General features: G+C 37.7%; 1 protein-coding gene across 4 annotated transcripts in view; it reads right to left on the minus strand.

The window, feature by feature from the left end:
* pip4k2aa (phosphatidylinositol-5-phosphate 4-kinase, type II, alpha a) overlaps window positions 1–17,289 on the minus strand; it is a 29,474-nt gene extending 12,185 nt beyond the window's left edge. For 2 of the 4 annotated variants that reach the window (XM_068344002.1, XM_068344004.1), the window contains exons 1-6: window positions 16,365–17,289; window positions 2,925–3,022; window positions 2,752–2,848; window positions 1,148–1,300; window positions 556–702; window positions 156–194 (exon numbers count right to left, since the gene is read on the minus strand). In XM_068344002.1, coding sequence (XP_068200103.1) covers window positions 156–194; window positions 556–702; window positions 1,148–1,300; window positions 2,752–2,848; window positions 2,925–3,022; window positions 16,365–16,505 — 675 coding nt within the window. In that variant the 5' untranslated portion in view covers window positions 16,506–17,289. Of the gene's footprint in view, window positions 1–155; window positions 195–516; window positions 703–1,147; window positions 1,301–2,751; window positions 2,849–2,924; window positions 3,023–16,364 lie in introns of all 4 variants that reach the window. The other 2 variants (XM_068344001.1, XM_068344003.1) reach the window with 1 other exon arrangement.
* Window positions 17,290–17,424: the final 135 nt, after the last annotated feature.

Consider the following 17,424-nt stretch of genomic DNA (forward strand, 5'->3'; position numbering starts at 1 on the left):
GTGAAACAGTCCTACATACACTTACAGTATAAACAAGACTGATGGTGTGGATTCTCTTTCTATATTTGATGGACTAATATTAGATTTCAATGTCCTGCCTCTGTTTTGACCTTATCTTATGTATAACAGTGGGTCCTCACAACAGATGACTGTACCTTCTCCTTGTCGCTGGCTTCTCTTGCCACAGTGGACCCCTAGAATTGAAAGTGAGAAATTACAGTCTGTCCTTCTTTCAATTATTGCTGCAGATACTCAAAGTATCTGTATTAGAAACTCAAAGAGTTTCTAATACAGAAGATGACCCAATTATTTCATTGTAAGACACAAAACCCTGTAGCAAAGTAAGGCAGTTTCAATAACTACTTAAATCCTGTCTTAGAACTCTTATAAGCCATATTAAAAAAATATTTTTCAGAGGCTGAATCTAATAAAGCTACTTGCACAATAAACATATAAAAACTATTAGATTAACATATTTTCTTCAAATATTTATTTCCTATGTGACCACTGTTTCACCTTGCTTCCTTTTCTTCTTGATCTCCTCTGCCCTCCTACCTTCAGATCATATTTCTTGTAGACAGACAAGCGATGGGAGAACACATTGCGTGTAACAATCATGTAGGTCTCATCTCCATCCACAGTGAGCCGGTACATCCCCAGAAACTGTGGCAGCAGTGTGTTACCATGGCACTCCACAATGAACTACCAAACGGGAGATTGAGAAATATTAAAGGCCCTGTACAGTCAAAATGTATGCTTCCTGTCTATGTTAGTAGAAGAATGTGAATAACAGACAGGTTTTATCAACACAGCACGATCCCTGAATGATTTAGTGTCACTCTTCGGTACGCTGTAAGGTGAAAAAAAAGACAAGATGGATCTAACATACTGGAACAGCTGTTCTGGAAAATCGTAAGAATTTGTGTCTTGACACTTTTAGACATTTATTGACCAATCCACAAGAAAGAAGCAGAGCAAGTTCTGAAACTGAATTATTAACAATATAAAAATGTGTTTTCAGTTTTCAGGGTAGTAATTTGTTGTTTTAAATATATGCCCAAGAATCAGAGAGAAATGCTATGACATTGATTAAAAATTGATTAAAAATTAAGATTTCAAAAGCAAAACTAAAAGATAAGGTGGTCACCTGATGGTATTTCTTTAGTATGTTGTGCATTTCGGCCACGTCCTCACTACTGATGGTCTTGATGACATAGCGTTTGTCATAAGAGGTATGGAAGCGGGCCCCGCTCCGTCCCTGGGCCTCACTGTTCAAGGGAGCGCTGCGCGTCAGGGAGTTCTGCAAACACACAGAAAAAGTTGTTTATCATGATGTATACATGCTATATGATCAGTTTGACAGCTCTACAACCATTCAATCTGCCTAATTTGTACAGCAGACAGAGACCCATTGAATGTATTGCTGCATTATTCACAGTTCTTGAATATCTAATTTCCAATTAAGACAGAAAATAAATAATAAGTGCGTTATATAATCAGAGGCAAAGCTTTAATCTTCTTTATAAAAGCTGGTGGTTTAACTGAATATTATCTTTCGGTAGAACAACAAAAAACTCAGCTCTTCTTGGATATTAAAATGTCGCATTCCAGTCTGCCTTGCATCCACCTCTGTGTTTTCTGACCATGTCCGCTCCAGTCTAAACATGTGGGGTTCTGACCCCTATGCCTGTTGCCTGTCCTAACCTACACACAGATACAAACAGCTGCTGCCCAGACTTCAGAGCTCAGAAGTAACACGATCCAACACCCCTGGCTCAGTGCCTCATTCGCTATGAATTTGTCACGTCGTCTGCGCTTAGTTCTCTCCTCTTTAAGTCGTAGCTTCTCTTGATCTTCTTGTGAAGTGACAGCTACTCTTCAAGTTTTAGTTTTGTTTCTGAGGGTTGATACAAAGCATCGACAAGGAGAGAAGACTAAGTAACACCGAGGAGGTGGTTTGAGTCACAAGCTGAAAATGCTTAACAAGTTATTTGCCAGAGGCTGGAAATACAGGAAAAACTTTCACAATAATCCCAATTAGATTTATTTAGTTACTCTCTCCTCCACATATTTATTATAATTTGAGGAAAAGGGTGAATGGTGCTTTTTCAATCACCATTCAAACACTTTGTAATTTGAACTAATATTCTTGCATGTCCTCAAAAGCCTGCAGCTGGTGGCATCTTCTTAGCTGTACAAGAACATTTGTTAAAATAAGCAGAAAAAAAACACTAGCAAGGATTATTTGAGAGCAAAAAACTAAGATGTAATAAACCTTCTTCACCACAATGTCATTACTGCCCCCATAAAAATGAATCATGTTGAAAATGTCAAGACGTTCCTAAACACCAATCGGTGTCTTAGTACCCCCAATTGCCCACTCACTGCCGCCAACCAAACCATAATGTAAACATGTGAGAAGGACAGCTGTACTTGGACACGGTGACCTCTAAATACTGCCAACTCATTGCCTGTGCTGGGAATGGGGATTTACTCTGGAGGAGCGGAAAGAAGAGGAAAATAACGAGAGGGGAAGGGGGAGGAGGGGTTTGAAGCAAAAAAAAGAAAAACGGCAGAGGAAAAAGTGAAACGGAGCAGCAGATTACTTGTCAAATTGGTTCAAAGGTATTAAATTAAATTTAGTGTGCTTGTTGCTTATAAATACAAACACATTTAAGGATAATTTGTTGTCACTAGGGGCAAATCATGCTCCATTAACACAAAAACACAACACTGCATAAATAGTTATACCAAGAAGTCCTGATCATCAATGCCAAATCTCTCTCTGAGGTTTCGAAACACCAGAGGGCAGTACTCTTTGAACTTGAAATGGCTGGGCATGTTCTCCCTGTAAGTATAAAAAAAATAGTGAGAAATATGAAATATGTTGTATACATTATAGAAAACACTTGAATATCCCTTACTTGTTGAAGAGGTGGTTGTCCACTTTGATCTTAGAATATGCCTTGAAGTCATCTGGCATCAGCATGATGGGAATCTGAACATGGCTTAATTCATTTATCTAGGGAGAAAAAACATAGAAAAGATCAATAAAAACACATTCATAAAACATCAGTCAAATAACACACATTGTAATTGCTAAAGGACACAAAACAAGCACATATTATTTGCAATTTTTCTTGATCTGATATCCCCTTCCTCAGTTTATAAAGATTTAGATTTACCAGAGCAAAACGAAAGGAAAATATAACCAAACAAAGATGAACTTGATCTTGTTTCTCCTCATCAATACAGTCAGTTTATTAGAGGTAATTAATAATTCAGGTCAAAAGTTCTGTTCTGGGTCTTTAATCAGAATTAATCTTCAACACAGACCACCAGATGAAGTGAGCATTAGGGAACTGCCAAACAAATTTCTACAATACAGCAGTAGTGATGCACATTGCAGGGTGGAGATACTAAAGTCATAACCTCATTTTGTTGCATTTCTTTCTTTTTCATCTGTCATTTTAAAAATCGAGTTAGCCTCACTGGTGACTGCTTGGTTCATACCAACTGAGGTGTCTGTGGCTGAGGAGCAGATCTTATCCTGTGGAGGTATGTGTGTACAGTAATTATCTTGTACCCTTGTGTATTTTAAATGTTTCTAGGCTAGCCTAGGATTTTAAATATAATTTATTTATCTTTTTTTTAGGTAGCCTGCTACTCAGGGTCGAGGGGCGTGCTGTTTCACTGCGGTACCACCAAAGCTCTACTGAGTACTTTACAGATTACATTTTCAGGCTGCTGTGGCAGACAGGTTAAAATGAAAGCTGCAGGGGATATGGAAATAGAAATGATGTTAGTGCTGCTGAATCTTCAAGATGTCCTCCATGTACAGATTAAGATAAAATGACGACCTGCAGGTTAGAGAGGAGAGAAAGCTGAAGGCAAGATAATCTTAATGTTCTGCAGTCTGTGATGTTCTATCATTTCCTAATCTTGCTAGAGTGTGTTCTCGATTCAGGGTCAGATAATCACTTCTTTATCTGAGAGGACATTTCTTTAGATGTACTTCTTTATGTACAACTTGAAATGTACTTTTAAAATGAGCTTGCATGACTTAAAACGGGCCACTCATCCTTTCTGTGCTCACATCTTACTCTTTTCAAATACACCACAATTAAGGTAGTGTTAAGGAAGCTTTGAGTGAAAGACTGACATGAGTTTTTGAGTAGTGAAGCTTCGTCTTAATTTTTCTTTCTGTACAACCTACTTAAGAAACCATAATTAAAGTACATATTACATACACTCAAGTACTTCAGACTGCAAACACTGGTATTGTCAAAGACAATGAATGATTGTAATGAATGGTTGCAGAAGGCATCAATAAACCTACACACGGAAGAAACAGCAGGCCCTCAAACACAGGAGGTGTGATCTGGACACATCACATTGCTGTGATATATTTTAGACCTGACATTTGTTATGGATTTGTTATGACTCAGGCTTAGCGTGTGTGTGTGTGTGTGTGTATTTTGTTGCAGGCAGGGGTGCAAGGGGCAGGATGTATAAATCTATTAATAACACCATGCCACCAAGCACACTTGGATGTGTCCTAAAAGAAACTCAGTCTTTGATTGACTTTAATATTAATCGAGATGTTCGTCTGTGATCCTCTCCAGTACAATCCCAGATGCACTTCAAGTTCCTTGCTCAAAACCAGATCTGTTCAGACAGACATGAGGTGGTGTCACATCACTATTCCAGCAGCTGCCTTTGAGGAATATTTCTTACTGCTGGGGATTGAATATGGCCCTGTAGTGCTACAGGAGTATTCTAGCAGATGGTGCAGAGAATGGCCTCAGCATGACTGCATGAAAACATTTGGTGTTTTTCAGGTGGCCACTCAAAAATTCTTTTTAAGATTGGCCTTGTTCATGGTCTTTCTCATATGGTTCTCACATTTTAACTTTAAGCACAATAAAATAGTCTATCAGACTAGTAACAGTTAACTTATTCGGAGATAGCGATGCAGTCACTGAGTCATCAGTGATGACAAGGGGGAAAGAATATTGGCTTTTTAAAACTGGAAACAAATGAACAAGCCCAATGTCAAAGACAAGAAAAAGTGGCAGCATATAGTGAGTATGACAACAAAGGTGTATAGATTAAAAATTGACCATTGGACAAATGAATGATATACCAGACGATGATATACCAGATGAGTTGACTAGTATTTTTAATACTAGTCAACTCAATAATACTAGTATTTTTAATACTAGTCAACTCATGTTGGCGTTAAGTACTTTATTCTGCACTAAATTAAATCAACAAGGGATAGTGAGGATGAACTGCTTCACGAGACGAATCTCCAATCTGCTCAGTGCTTCAATCGTTTCAAAAAACGTCTGCCTTGATTTTAACAAACTCAACTGAAGGTGAAGCTGAACCAAAAGTTATTAAGTTGGTCGAACTCTATTCATTTATGACTGTGGAAGTTTGAACCTTGTGTAAGCAATAATGACACTCAGGGAACTGACTTTGTATCACTGATGGTTGTTTATAGTTTCTACTGTAGAAAAATGATCACAGCCCTTAACTGTATTGATTGATGAGCGTACACATATTTATCATCGCTGACCAGCAGTATCAGTAAAATCCTAAAGATGGCATGCCTATCTTTGATCTATGGTCTTACTCACACTGGCTTTTTGCCTCGTCTTTATATCTTATCCGGTTCCTGAGTGTACAAGGTCAGGGTTATCATCTCATTTTCATCCTCTTTGCCGCCTGAGTAATGTGCTTTTTGTTTCATCTGTCTATCTGCAACAGTTGAGAAGATATTTGGTGGACGAACTAACACACGAACAAACGGACGGACGAACACACGGACACTGATAATTACAATACATCATGGCTCTGAAGTCTGTGTAGGTTCTCAGTCATCCAGGTCATGGTTATCCAAAAGCTGTTGAGTCGCTTTGAAGCGGGATGTAACAATTGTTAATGTGTAAGTCTTCATAGAGTAAAGGGCAAAGGTCTGCCATTGTACATCATTCTAACCTTTGATTAGCTCAACACACATGCACTCATTGAACATGTACTGTAGCTTGTCAAGAACAAAATTATTTAAAGTAGATCAACACTGCGATGATGACAGGTGAAAGTTATAATTAAAACTGAAATTTTTTGCATTTTAAATATACTTCAGGATTACTGTAAGCAGAACCATGAAATTTATCAGCGAGAGATGGTTAAGATGGAGAAAGGATTTGGAAAACAAAAGCAAACATTTGAAAACACAAATAGATTTGAAATTGGAAAAAATGTAAATAAAATGCGTATAATAAATTGTAAAAAAAAAAGAAAAAAAGATGCATGCAAGTATGCATAGGATCCAAGTCCACAGAGGCCCTATGAAAGTATTTTTCAGTGCTCCGGTGTGACAGGCACAGACATCAGCGATGCTACAGCACAGATGAATCTTGGGTACTCCGAGGGGAGATGTCGCCTCATCAACAAAGCTGTGTTTCACACAAAAACAGTTACGACACCTAGTCTTACCAAGGACATGCATGTCTGTGAGGACACTAATATACCTGGAGTAACGTTTCAATGATGGTTAAGTGAAAACAAAAACACACACACACACACACACACACACACACACACACACACACACACACACACACATCTGCAAGCCAAAAGAAATGAACTTATCCTCTGGTCAAATTGTGAAAGTACTTTTGCTGTTAGAAACTTCAACTTTGCTGTAGAGACTTCACTGCTGGCCTTTAAGTCATCTGTCGGACCTTACGTTTACATTATACACAATTTGTTTCATTAAAATCTATTTCATCTGTCCTTAATCCTACATTGGTGTGCTATTGTTATCATCACTATTACAACCATTTTGAATGTTTCATGTGTATTTCATTAATTACAGATTTTATTTACTGTTCTATTTGAGATTTAAATCTATTTGCTGACTTTGGATTTAACTGTTTCGTTTATCATTCTTGTGAACAACTTCATATGGTTGCTTTGTAGTGTTAATAAAGACAAAGAAATACCAGTTAATAAATGCACATAGTTTATATTGCAGTGATTATTCCTGTTACTGCATTTAACCGCAAACTATTTGATCTTAACCCTAAAATCTGAAAGGAGAGCATGAAATTAATTTTTGTGAGACTGCCTACTGGCTGATGAGGTACAATAATTTTACCAGATCATGTTTTTGACATTATAACAAAGCAATTTTTGGTTTGCATGGCAATCCTTACAACACTCACTTTAAAAGTTATTGAGACGAAGATGTAGCTAATCCGGTACATCAACCAAATGGTTACTTGGAGAAATTAATCACATGAAACAACATCTTTTTTTTTTCCTGCTCGGTTCTTATCTCAGCTTCCTTCAAGTGCACACTGTTCATGTGTTTTGCTTATTCAGATGTCTCCAACATAATCAGTTTTGTTCCTGCAGCTATCAAAATTTGCTGCCAAAATTCACACCACCACTTCCTGTTTGTCTCCATGGTGAAGATGACAGATTTTCCGGCCCAGAGTGAAGCAAGTGTGTGCTGTTACTTTACAGGGCAGGAAGTTGGTAAAGAGAGTGTGCTCTGTCAGCAGCATGGCACAGTCTTATCTCTACGAGCAACGACAGAGGACGTGGATTACAGCCCACTGTAAGTGATGACAGTGTTATCAAAAGACCTTTTCCTTGCAAAAAAAAAAAAGAAATCCAATAAAAAAGTACAGGATTATTTCTTAGCAGCAAAATGTATCAGGGCAATGAAAATATTATTAAAGTGGAAAACTCCCAATGTGAGAAAGGAAAAAAGAAAGACTACTCAGGCATGCAATCAGACTCACAATCTACTACAAAAAAACCCAATAACATAGAAAAAAAACTCCAACTGTTGTCAGTTCAAGCAATGGTGCAGAGGCTGAGACTGGGGCAGGTGTGAGCAAACCCAACATGACAAAAAATAGATTCTGCTTCAGTAAGAAATGGTCTGAATGGTTTTTCACTCAAGGCAACCTTTTTTTTTAACATATATAGATTCACTTAATTTCAAGTATTTAAGTGACCCCTTTTTTCTTGAAATTTCCCCATGGGGATCAGTAAAGTACTATCTTACCTTATTCCACAAATAAATGTATTTATTTTATTGTAACCCATGAACTGATAAATATTGGCAGCATCACAACCTCTGATTTGTCCATGGACTTCACTAAGGTCTCATGTGACTGCAAGTGAATAATTAAAGACAAGTGTTTTGAAATGCTTACATTGAAGAACTGAAGACCACTGTCAAGTTTTACATTTACAAAGTCTTAAAGTTACACTCACTTCCAGTTTGGACCGCAAAATTATTAAGATTACACCGCAGCACTCACTGAAATTGTATGACTAAAAAAATTACAAAAAGTCTCTTGTATGCTGTTTCAGAGATATTTCTTAACATTGGCAATGCTATGTTGTATGTCAGATTGTCATATTCCCCATCAACCTCAATAGTGTCCTGTATGCCGGATATTTCCAGAAAACAGAGCAGCTTGTAACATTAACTTATTACATTTGTAGGTATAGATAGATTAAGTGTTCATAGTCTAAATGTTGTTTTTTTTTTACCAATTTCCTGCAGTTTTCTCCTCTCCATACCATACACCATTAGATACAATATCTCTAAAGTTATGATAAACTGATTTGAAAGATAAAGTGTTCAGCTTGAAAATGTTTTTAAGTCCAACAACTTGGGCCACAGCTAATGGGAAACTGTCAGCTAGCTGAAAACCTTAGTTTTAAGCTTCAGCGACTCGACTGTGTGTGGTACAGACACAAACAAGGCATGGGTGTGTATTCCAACTAACAGGGATGTGAGATTTGATCGTCTTGCTCCTGGTGACAGGACCTAGAGTTTTCTGAAGAGGGTGAGACAGAGGCTGCTGTCACAGCAAGAGTGGGAAGTGGAGGTGATTCAAGTGGTGAACTGGTTAAAATTTTCCCTTTTGGCTTGAACAAGTGGGAACAAGTTTCTACTATCAATCCAAATTCAAAGCAAAGACCATTACCATTGTAATTAATTCAAGATTCGATGATGCAACATTTTGATTTTATTTCCATCCTGGATATAATTTGGATTTAGTTTGTGGTAAGTCGGGGCCCCCATTCAATTTTTTGAGATCTTTCACGTGCATTTGTTTTATTTTTATTTGATGATATGAAATTGTACCCTGGACAGCTGTTGTATAGACACACCCCGCTAAATGAAAATGTGCCCTTTACAAATCAGATTGTGAGAATCAAAGGTTACAAACTGCTGTAGTCAATAGTGCTGACTGCGGAAATGACCTTTCACTGACCATTTAACCAGGCAATGACATCATCACCTGACCAGTTACGAATCTCAGTACCATTCATAGCATTTAGCAACATTAACAATAAATACACAAAGAATAATACATCTTATCCTAGAATTTAACTCAAGCCCTTTCAGGTGGAAATCAAAATACACACTGCAACAATGCTATCAGTGTAAGGAATTGATTGTCTAGTACATCATGCTTTTTATACCACAAAATAGGGTAGAGAAAAAGTAGTTTAAGGTTTAATGCAATGACCTTTGAGATCTTTCTAGATACCTTTAAAATGAAAGAATACATACATGAACACATTAAACAACTACTTCAGTGAAGGAATTTTACTAACCCACTAAACCAGTGTGTATGCTGTCATTTTAAATGTAAAAGAGGTTTGGACCAAGACAGAAAAAAACAATGTTTGGGACCCTTCACAAAACACCAATACACCAGCCTGTCAACTTAAGTATATGTACCATGTAAATATGAATATAGTGTTAGTAGAATTATTTAAGATCAATTCGACAAAACTTAAGAACCAATCAGAGTAAGTTAGCACTATGATATATTAATAGATAACTGTCAAATCCCACATATCAACATGGGTTTAATAACATGATACTGACGAGATAACATTCGCTTGTTCATGTTAAGTCAGCAGAAGTTGTGACAGAAACAAAGTCAGTCAGCATACTGTGTTCTACTTGTCACTGCCTGACAGAGGACCACCAGCATTTGGTCGACGGGAATTAAATTAATAATCACTGTTATTACGGCACAAACACGCCTCACGATGCACCTCAATGGAATTGTTGGATGGTTTCTGCCAGCCACCCTATTTCTCTCCCTCCAACCACCTATCAGTGAACAGTCATTTTTTTACCCTGGGTTGAGCCGACTCATAGTGTTGTTGTCTGGGCATGTTGTTTATTTAAGGCACAAACTAATAAGATATTGCTGTAATAATCACTCTTGTGGTATACTGTCTGACACACTGGAAAATAAAACATGAAAATGTATTATGAAAATACGCACCTTTTAATTATTAATACCCGCCTTCCTAAAAATTAAACATTTTTATACTGTGAATATAAAAAAACTAAGATGTTTTAATTCTTGAAAATGTTCCCAGTGTTTTAAAAAAAGGACTATGACCTGCCCTTGTACATTGACTTAATATGTGACCATGACTTGTCTATTGCTCAATGCTGAGAAAGAACTTTGGCTTTTGTGTCAGTGGTAACTTTAACTCCATTTTCTCCCTCTGCTTTCAACCACTGGGTGGAGAGGTCAGCCATAATGAAGACACACAAGTGATCAAAGTGGAGCAGTGCTAATGTGAAAGGACTGCTGCATATGAACGGGTGCAAGAGAGTGAGACTAAGAGACAAATGGCCATGGTCACACGCAACCAACAGCCTGAGCAAAACATCTCCAGGATTGTTATAAAACAGACAGTCACCCCATAACTGATAGATATTTGCATTTTCATTGGAAGCCAACAGTTCTTTGATATCTATTTATGACTGTAACGGTCTCTCAATCACACACATTCAAGTGTTCCTGAAAGTAAATGTAAACGAAACCTTAAATAAAACTGAACAGTGTAAATTTTATTCACAAAAAATGCCTCCTTACAAAAAGACATACAGATATACTTTCTAAGAGGAAACAAAATGATTAAATTTGAAATAGGTAGATGTCATCACCAGGACAATTTACCAACCCAGACAGCTCAGCAAATCTGTAATGAAGTCAGTGATACGAAAGGACACACATTATAGGATACAGTGGTTTAGACTGGCTGAGCTCAGAGCTTATGGTATGTGGCCCGTCCTGCTCGTCTAATTATGATGCTCAGCAAAATGTCACCCTGTATTGAGAAAAGTAATGTGCTGTGGTAATAAAACAAAGGATGAAGGAATACCACACACAGACATGGGCACATGTATGCATGTTAACATGAAACTGCATGTATGAGGGAACAAACAAAATCTGTAATATTTTGCTAACATTTTTTGGGATAGATGTACTAGAATAACATCATTGGAACAATATATACCTCCCTAGCCAGCCAATATTTCACTCTTCTTTAATATGTAAATCTGTAGATAGATCCAATAAACTCACAGCAATGAAGTTACTTCATAGCAAGAGACCAGTGATCAGACCTCTTGTGATATAATAAAATGTATTGTTTACCGAACATTATGCTCTACTCCCTATTCTCATTTGCAATGCAATCATTGTGTATATTTGTGTGTGTGCACTTTAGCAATGTCTGCATGAGGCTCAATTTAAACTAGGACCATCTCAGGAGGACAAACTAAGTTAAGTCAAAATTCAATAGCTCAATCAGCAGCTTTATTTATGACTGCTGCACTAAGCTCAACTGGACAAGGACCACTTGGGTGGATGATCACACAGTACATGATCAGTAAAAGAGCTAAACAAATAGAAAAATTTGTTAATTCGGGAAACAATGATGTTACTGTTGTTACCATGCAACTGAGGTTATAACCGGTAAAGACACTACCTGTAGTGCCACTACTGTCCAGATGCATTTGATTTAACAATGTACTCAAATAATTAGGGTGGACCTGCTTCCAGGACTTAAAATATTTCCTTGTTCACACTGCATCAACTATTGCGAGTTATTTAAGCAGTAAAACAAAAAGCTGTATTTATGAACTGTGCAGCCACATTCAAAACGTGGCTGAAGCACAGATCAAATCTCAATAAACATTCACCATCTGCCAGTCTTCTTATCACTGCTTTGCTGTGTTTCAAAAATTTCCAGGTATAAGTCCTTTGCAGTGGCGTTGTAGCCTCCACCTTAAAAGTCTTTTGATAAATCCATTGTTTAGCTCATTCAAACAGGGTAGGAAGGGACAACCAACAACATAATTTTCCTTTGCATTAATGGAAAATAATTTTTGCATCTGAATTAATATTTGGATTCACTGCAACATTTGGGCTTTTACTTGTTCCATTCTACATTCTGTTCCCATGTTTCATGAAAATAAGCCAGGAGCTTCCTGCAGACAAAATGACAAACCAACAAACGAGAATGAACAGCCTCATTGGCAGAGGTAACAAAAGTCATTTTCACTCAATCTTTTTTTTTTTCTGGGTGCCTGGATATAAGGCTCTGGCTTTTCTGTTTCTTCACACAAAATCATCATGCATATTAGCTGAATAGATATTTATAGAATCCCCTCTTATGCAATCCACAGGACCAGACACAACTACTATGAGTCACAGAGAGGCAGGACACAGAAAAGGGGTGGGGGTGGGGGGGTAGTCAGGTAGACAGGATGACACGACAAGGGGAAAATACATTAAATCAAATTTATAAGAATCAGACAGCGTAGTATTAACTAAATAATATTTAATGGCTGAAGAATCAGTAACTGTTTTTGATATGTTTTTATAATGTCAATGAACATACAGTCCATACAGGCCTTTTAATTTATTAGTTTGTACCAGTCAAGGACCAAGGAAGATAAACTCAGCAATTGGGAAAAGAGTGAAACTTCACTGTATTTCTGTAAAGACCAAAGCAATATAAGTTATTCAGGGTATGATGGATGCACACTGAATTAATCATAATATGAGTGGGTACAAACTGGCAACCAGGTAAGGTATCTTACTTTAGGCAAGCTGTCACAAAATCATTTCCACATATACCTGTAATAAAATTTCAAATCTTACATCCAAAGGATAATTCTGTTGACGTTCACTGAATGTCCTGAGCCACATTAAAGTCTCTTTTTTTTTAATGCATCTTGGAACTCAACTTTGTTCTTACATCTTTGCTTCATTATCAACTCATCAATCAATCAACCATTATTTGTATAGCGCTTAATCACATCAGCAGACATTTCAAAGCACTTTACCAGACAGAGAAACCCAACAGGACCCTCCAGAGCAAGCATAAGCGACAGCGGCGAGAAAAAACTCCCTCATTGAGGATGAAACTTCGGGCAGGACCCAGACTCTGGAGGGCTTCATTAGAGAAGTAGACAGGTGTTATTTGTGACTCTACTGTATAGTCTAGATTTGTGGGTTAATTATTAGCAGGTCTCCCTTCATACTTGACAGGTTCAGCTATTTCAATATTGTGCTCAAAGAGCAACAAGTTACAAGTGCAGTTTTCAGGTAGGGCCAGAATGGAAGCTGTTTGACAGATAAGTCACTGTGATTTTGAAGGGTGGAGGTTATATTTTGCAGAATATGTGCATATTTTTACATGTTGCAGTCTGATTTAATTTTCAAAAATTAATTCAGCTGCAGCCTGCAGCTACTTTTTAAAATATAGTGTACATAAAATGAATCTATGTCTTCCAAACTGCAGCCTTCAACTGACAGGAACCCTGTGACTCAACCAGATGACCTATATTATATGTCATTTTTATTTTGCAAGTGAATTATAAAACAGAGAACCCTATCAAGTAATGGGAAAAACAGCAGGGGAGACAACCTAAGGCATGAGAAGAAAATGTGCAGTTGGCAGGCCTGTTCTGTCCAGTCCACAAGAACAGCCTGAAGGTAAACAGCCTTTATACGAAAAATGCATGACGGTGCAAAATAAGATAAAATGTGACAACCTGCTAATATTTTTGACACTCAATTAAAAAAAGTACAAATAACACATATTTATTCCCACAGCTCTATGTAATTGATTTTGTGAGTTCATTCTGGATTTGAAGCCAGCAGCATGTTTCCACTAAATTAAAAGAGTAACAAAAGAAAAGAGAAGTTGTAATAAAAAATTCCAGACTGTATTTCACTATATTTTGTTACCATTTCTGAAGACACTAACATTACACTAGCAGACCATTTTGTAAAATTTAAATAATTTATTGTGACAGACAGCAGGAGCAATTCCTTTGATTTGTCATGACAGGTCATCACAGCTCACTTAATCAATACAATAACAGAGTAAACAAAGAATTTTATTTACAATACTGTATAGTCAAAATGAAGGAGGACATGAAGGTAGTTGGTGTGAGAGAAGAGGATGCAGAAGACAAGGTTAAATGGTGATGGGAAAAGCCGAAAGGAAGAGAAGAAGTATTGTCAAATTGAAAATATAATAATATAAATGTGATTGACAGTGCTTATTAAAACCCCAAAATATGCATACTATATCATATAAAAGTGTTCTGATGATCAGACTGGCTGGTCAAGAGTGCAAGAGTTGCTGAGTTTCTATATGTAACTTCTATGTTCTTTCAGCATCATGCTAACAGAACATCTCGCCAAGAGGGGAGATTAAATACTCTTGCCATCTGCCCATGCAGAAAATCTCTTTTAACTCGGGCCAGAATGGAAAAACCAGTCAGCATCATAGCTGCTGTTTACAGACGAAATGATGATACTCTCCTAGTTGTATCATACCACACAATCCAGTTTTAACTCTGCAATGCTATCTTTGGTCTGAATACAAACTTACTATATCTACAGTGACATACAAGGATGTCTGCTTAGGATAAAAATCGATTAACAAATAGCTCTGGTAACTAGGGTATGCTTTAAAAGACTTTAAAAGACAGAGTATGAATTTCGTAATGTTTGACCCAACCTAAACTAAACACTGTAGTTGTGCAGTCATCCACATCACATGAAATGACTGGCTGGCTCAACAGCTACAGTATTTAAGTCAGTACTTTGTACTTTTTCTGTCAGAACACTTTGCTTTACTGATTCTTGTTTGGATATAAAGAGATTTTCAACAAATACCCAAGACGCGTCTAAACTACATTACCAACATACCTTAGAAGGAAAGGATTTTGCGTGCTTGCTCAGATGATTTTCAAGCTGATATACAGTTGATATGTCTCATAGTGAAACTGTCAACGTGTGAAGACAATTCATTAATTAGAATCTTTGGAAAGATTAATGCACAGGATTAACACATCAAGTCAGGAAACACTGAACTATGGTCAGAATAAATCACATACATCGTATATTAGATTATCCAGAAACTGGATAATTCAGAAGAACGTACAACTTTCAACAAAAGTCGAATTCAACCAAAATAACACACTTAGTGACTGTCACACTTCTGACTACCAAATGCCCCACCATTCCTCCTCCAAAATACCAAATGTAAAGCTGATCTACAAACTCAAACATATTCAAACTCTCAACCCAAGACAGTTATTTCTACAGCATGTTCTCAAAGCAATATGAAATGTTAGCTATGACTCAAATGGTACTAAATTACTGAACCATTAGCCAAATACGGAAATAATCTTTAATACATTAAAAGGGAACAGTTGCTGAAATCATGAGAAGTCACTCTAAACTGCTGCAGCAAAGAGCACATTGAAAACTAACAAAAAATATCAGCTGCAGTTTACAGTGTAACAGAGGTTAATAATAGAAACATATACATAGAAAATCTTATGCTAATGGTTTGATTTTAAGTGGTCTTATTTAAAAAAAGATTCTCCAACCAAATCAATGCAGATGCACAAATATCTGGATCTGCCTCGGAGCTCAATATAATATTAAAATTACAATTTATTGTCATTATTACAATTTATTGTCATACATGCCCTCTCTCCAAAATTGAGTATTGGCCTTGTGCAAATATTCAGCAAAGGAAAAGAAAGGGAGCAGAGAGCAAAGATAAGCTGTCCATACTAGGAAGATCTCTCATGACACAGCGCCCTAGGAGCTTATCCTACATGTGCACAACAGGAAGCCAAAGACTCCCTGCTCAGACAGACACACGTACATTTTCAGTGCATACCAACATCAGAAATCGTGCAAATATCATAAGATTTAAAGAGTACAGCGCTTGTTAATGCAAACTTCAGTTACGACTTGAACTATTTCAGCACAGTGGCAGAAAGTCTCACGTTTGCATTGGCAGCACTGTTAGTCAACCCCTGGTCAGCTGTCATCAAGTATTTTGCAATCAAATGCAGTAACACAAACGGTTCTAGCTGACAGCAAACAAGGCTTAATGTGTTACGTCAAAGGATCGAGGGAAGCATGAACGTGATCACCATATAGACATTAGATGATCTGACTCACCGAATGGTTGACTCCCCACATTACTACGCTGAGTAGCGGGTCGCTGGCACGGAAGAGCTTCACTTTTTGAGCTACGAAATGTTTCTTCTTGGTCTTCGTTTTGCTCGCAATAGATGCGGCAATGCTGCTCGCCGAAGCCATCTTTAAGTAAGCGGACAGGCTGCTGGCTGTCTGTGCGATAATCTGGACAGTGTCTTCTCCTGAAGCTGGCTCTGTGGCCACCAGCTCACGACTCGCTGATGTCAATTCTGTTCATTTATCCAGCTCGTAAAATCAAGTGCCCCAATTCTTTTCAACACCCCAACGGGACGTCAGCAAGTCTTGAGCCTGTAGTTTAACGCGACAAATAAAAATGAAATAGAGGAAATAAAATGTGTTGAAGCTAATGTTCCCCTTCGTCTACCAGCTCCCTGCTTCCCTCAGGCCACATCGTCAGTCTCCTCGCTTCCTTCCTTCAGCTCTCAGAGGTGGAGTTAGCATAGCCAACAAGCTGGCTAGCTAGCAAACAACCATTAATTTCGTAAAATGTATAACAGGAATAAAGTGAAGGCCTATGACGAATGAGACCAAATTATCACACAGACCTGAAACAAATTATTAATATAATACGTTAATGATGCTGAATGGGTAATGCAATGGTCTTGCGCATCAGCTAACGTTACTTCATCCGACCTCAGTGAGCCAGCGACAGTCGACTGACAGCACAAAGCCGCTAGCTTCCATTAGCCTGCAAGCCAACTCCTAGCATTAGCCAGCACCTCTGAACTAGCAAAAGGCTCAGCCCTCCTACGTTTTTGTAGTTATTCCATGGAGATGACAAGAATGTCACGTTAACTGCTTGTCCTGTTTGAATAAAAACGCCGAGAAAATGTTATTTTGACGGATAAGCTACTCCGTCTGCAGCATTAAGGTTCATGTGTGCCGCTGTCATCTGACAGCTTGACAGAGGGGAGGTGACAGGCTGCGCTTTGCTGCGCCTGCTGCCCTGATTTGCTGCAACTTCTTTGCCCTATGCTAATTGTCCGTCTTTTTTTTTAAATGTCTGTATAAAATTTTATTC

The sequence above is a fragment of the Antennarius striatus genome, chromosome 20, assembly GCF_040054535.1.
Source record: "Antennarius striatus isolate MH-2024 chromosome 20, ASM4005453v1, whole genome shotgun sequence".
Taxonomy (NCBI): domain Eukaryota; kingdom Metazoa; phylum Chordata; class Actinopteri; order Lophiiformes; family Antennariidae; genus Antennarius; species Antennarius striatus.